The sequence below is a fragment of the Suncus etruscus genome, chromosome X (assembly GCF_024139225.1).
Source record: "Suncus etruscus isolate mSunEtr1 chromosome X, mSunEtr1.pri.cur, whole genome shotgun sequence".
Lineage (NCBI taxonomy): Eukaryota > Metazoa > Chordata > Mammalia > Eulipotyphla > Soricidae > Suncus > Suncus etruscus.
Window position 1 is genome coordinate 28,536,457 of NC_064868.1, and position 3,939 is coordinate 28,540,395.

General features: G+C 38.1%; 1 protein-coding gene across 1 annotated transcript; it reads left to right on the forward strand.

The window, feature by feature from the left end:
• Positions 1 to 235: 235 nt before the first annotated feature.
• Positions 236 to 1,258, forward strand: LOC125998803 (melanoma-associated antigen B4-like). Its single transcript, XM_049766867.1, has one exon. It carries the CDS (start codon positions 236 to 238, stop codon positions 1,256 to 1,258), a length of 1,023 nt encoding a protein of 340 aa, XP_049622824.1.
• Positions 1,259 to 3,939: the final 2,681 nt, after the last annotated feature.

The window sequence follows — 3,939 nt, forward strand, 5'->3', positions numbered from 1 at the left end:
GGAATGTTGCATTGGTGATGGGTGTTGTTCTTTACATGACTGAAACCCAAACACAATCATGTATGTAATCAAGGTGTTTAAATAAAAAAATAAATAAATAAAAAGAAAAACTGCTTCCCATGTCAAGGGGATTCTCTCCTTACTGAGGTGCTTATAATCTCTCATTCTCCTTTCTCCAAGGCCCATATCGCCTAACTGCAAGTCCATACTCCTGCCATCTTAGACCAAAGTTATCATGCCTCGTGGTCAGAAAAGTAAGCTCCGTGCCCGTGAGAAACGCCGTCAGGTTCAGGTTAAGGCTGAAAGTCACCAAGATGCTCAAGCCACTGCAGCAGAGGAGAAGGAGTCACCCACTCCACCCTCTCCTGATTCTGGCGGTTCTCCCTCTAGCCTCCCTACTTTAAGGGATAGCCAGGGGCCTCAGGAAGAGCAACCCACCACCAGTGCTGCTGCATGTGCGCCATGCAAAACATCTGAGGTGGATGACAAGAGCCAGGATGAGAGTCAACCCAGCACATCCAACGACTTAGCCATCAATGTGAATGTCAATACTGATCTTATAAGTAGAAGGGCAGGAATGCTGCTGCAGCTGATGCTGTTCAAATTTAAAATTAAAGAGCCCATCACCAAGGCCGATATGCTGAAGATTGTCAACAAAAGATCCCGAGACCAGTTCTCAGAGATCTTCAAGCTGGCCACTGATCGCCTGGAGCTTATTTTTGGCATTTCATTAAAGAAAATCAAGCCCACTGGCCACTCCTATACCTTTGTCAGCACCGATAGCACCGATGATAGTGTTTCTTCTGATGAGAAAATTATTAAGAATGGGCTTGTGATGCCTCTCCTTGGTGTGATCTTCCTGAACGGGAACCGGGCCTCTGAAGAAGAGATGTGGGAGTTTCTGAGTGTCCTGGGAATAGAAGATGGGAAGAAATTCTTGGACATTGACGACCCCAGAAAGCTTATTACCAAAGATTTGGTGAAGCAGAATTACCTGGAATGCCACCAGATACCTAACAGTAATCCTCCACACTATGAGTTCATGTGGGGTGCCAGAGCTTGTGCTGAAACCAGCAAGATGCAAGTTCTAGAGTTTTTGGCCAAAATCAATCATACAGTACCTGCTGCCTTTGGGGTCCATTATCAAGAGGCTTTGAAAGAAGAGGAAGAAAGAGCACAAGCGAAAGCTGCAAAATATGCCAGGAAGAAAAAGCCAGAGGCAAAGCCAGTTGATAATCTTGTTCCTGATAAAGAGTGAAGCAGATTTTCTTTTCTTTGTGATTAGTAAAGCCTGTTAACCAATAAGCCTTTTATGTGTATCACTTTTTTGCTTAATGATTTTTCCCTTTTAAAAATGTTCAGATACATAGAGTTATTAATAATAGCAATTATAGATCATTGCTGTTTATCCTGTTTAGTAGTAAATTTGTGTTTTATGACATGCAAACAAAATCTTTCAATCACCTTTGTATTTCCGATTAAGAATGTACATTAGAGTAGGAGTGTCTTTGGAAATGTAAAAACAACTTCATACTGCAATAATTAGGAGGATCTGAAACTATCGAGGGGAAAAGTAAAATTTCGTGAATTCTTGACTTGCCTCATTTAATTTCAAGTTTTTGTATAGTAAATAATTGTGACCTTAATGCCATGCTATATATTGTCTTTTAATAGTACTGCATCTTGTCACTTAAAATATTCTACACAGTGATACTTCAGTAACATTTAATAATTCCAAATAAATAAGAGTTTTCTTTGAGTTTTGTCTTGTTTTTTTTTCGTGAACATTTGAAAATATAATCATAGGTTCCCAAACTTATTTGGCCTACTAACCTCTTTTCCAAAAAGACTAATCAACAATGCCAACTCCCAGAAATCTATTTTAAGGGAACAAAAAATAAAAAGTGCTCCTCGCTTATACCAGAGGCTGGTACCTCACACTAAAACAATCTAAAGTTTTCCAGGGGTCTGGTATCACCAATTGTTTAAAAAACTGTGCAAATCATCCATCTTTGTTCATAGTTCTTATTTGACACAGACATTAATTAGGAATCTTTGGAAGTCATATTTCTACTTGGTGGAGGTATTTCTTGGTAGGGAGTTTTGAAGAATGAATACTCAGCTGTAGTCCATGTAATTATTGATCATAGGCATCTATTGAATAGGGTAGGATACTTTGTACTTAATAAAAGTGTAAAAGGAGGTCTGCATTTGTTTTCATTGCTAAGCAGAATTTGGAGGGTTGGTTTGTTTTTGCTAGAGTTTTGTTTTCAGCATTTTGCTAACTGCGACATATTGTTTGATAAATCTTACATGAAAAAAGAAAGTTAAAAAATGTACCAGAGAGATAGCATAGCATGTAAGCCTTGCAGATAACCAACCTAGGTTTATGGCCCACTAGGAGTGAATTCAAGAGCCAAAAGAACATCACTGAACTAAGCTAGTTATGCTATCCCCTTACCACTTGAAAAAAGAACAAAAATTTGCAATATGTAAATTCCCAACAGAATTGAGTTTACATGGTCATAGAAACAGTTTAGAGTTTAAAGGTACATATAACTTGCATGTGTCTAACTCCATTTTGGTTCCAAGCACTACAGTGTTCTAAGAATCATCAGGGTGTCCTGGCATCACAGAACAAGAGCACCACTGCATCCTCTGACTCCTACATTGAACTTTTAACCCTGCTAGTCCAGAATCAACAGAATAGGCCCTTGGGCCTCCTTGAACACTGCTTGGAAACCCTCCCCAAAGGAATGAAATTAACAAGGTGTGGGGAAAAGAAGACTAAAAATGGGGTATTCCAATGGACTGATTTGGAGAAAAATTGATACTTAGACTGGGTGTAAGATAGTAATAGTTTAGTCCCAAATCATAGACAATTCTAGTAGTAAACCAATATTAGCTTAATATGTCAAAATAAATTTGACCTAAATTCCAGCTAGATGGTAAGCCCAAAGTCAAGATAATCATAGCAATAACTGCCATTCCTTACTCTTTCACTCTCAGGTAAAGTGACAGCTCCTTTTGTACTTTATATGTACTTCAGCAAACTTCCCAAACAAAGCTTATCAAATCCACATTATATAAAGAGCCCATTTTACATAGGTTTAAGTTTCCAAGTATTAATAAATGTCAGAGTTGAACCTACACTACCTGGTCTAAATTATAGTAGAGCCCATAATTTCCTACTCCTACACCAAGGCATAGTATCTTATTCAAATGTTCTCATTAATTCCAAATTTGTCTTCAATGATGCACAGAATGACCTCATGCCCAAACTACTACACAGGAATACATAGCCATAGTAAAAACACAAAAGACCAAAAAAACATTCCAATTGAGAGATATACATAGATAATTTACCTGTAGATGTATAATCAATGAAATTTGCAAAATTAGATAATCTCAAAAGAACAGGGACTCTCAAAACCATATTGGACAACAGCCATATATAATTTACATGCCCCTCTAAGTGTGTCTGTTGGCCACGATAATATTGACATATTTTATCCTAATAGTTAACAATGTTTGCTAATACATTTTACATCCTATGAAATATATCTTAATACAACCTAGGAGAGAAAACAAGGGTAGCAAAGAGGAATAGTTTGCAGAGATGTGGTAGTTAAGTCATTCATTTATGAACTAGGAGCCAAGGTGAGGATCCCTATGTTGAAAGTCTCAGGAGAGCAATACTGCAGACAATACAGGGTTCATGTTACCAGTTTCAAACTGATATATTTGGGGGTGTCCCGGACAAAGTGGTCAGGATGAATATGCCCTCACTCATTTCCATAACACCACATTCCATTTAAGGGATCTGATAATCTGATAAGGGTACTCTCAGGTCAACATGAGACACGTCCTCTTAATAGATGAGTTGTTTATTTGGTGGATACTTTGCCTGCAACCTCCACACTTTACACTATCACCCCA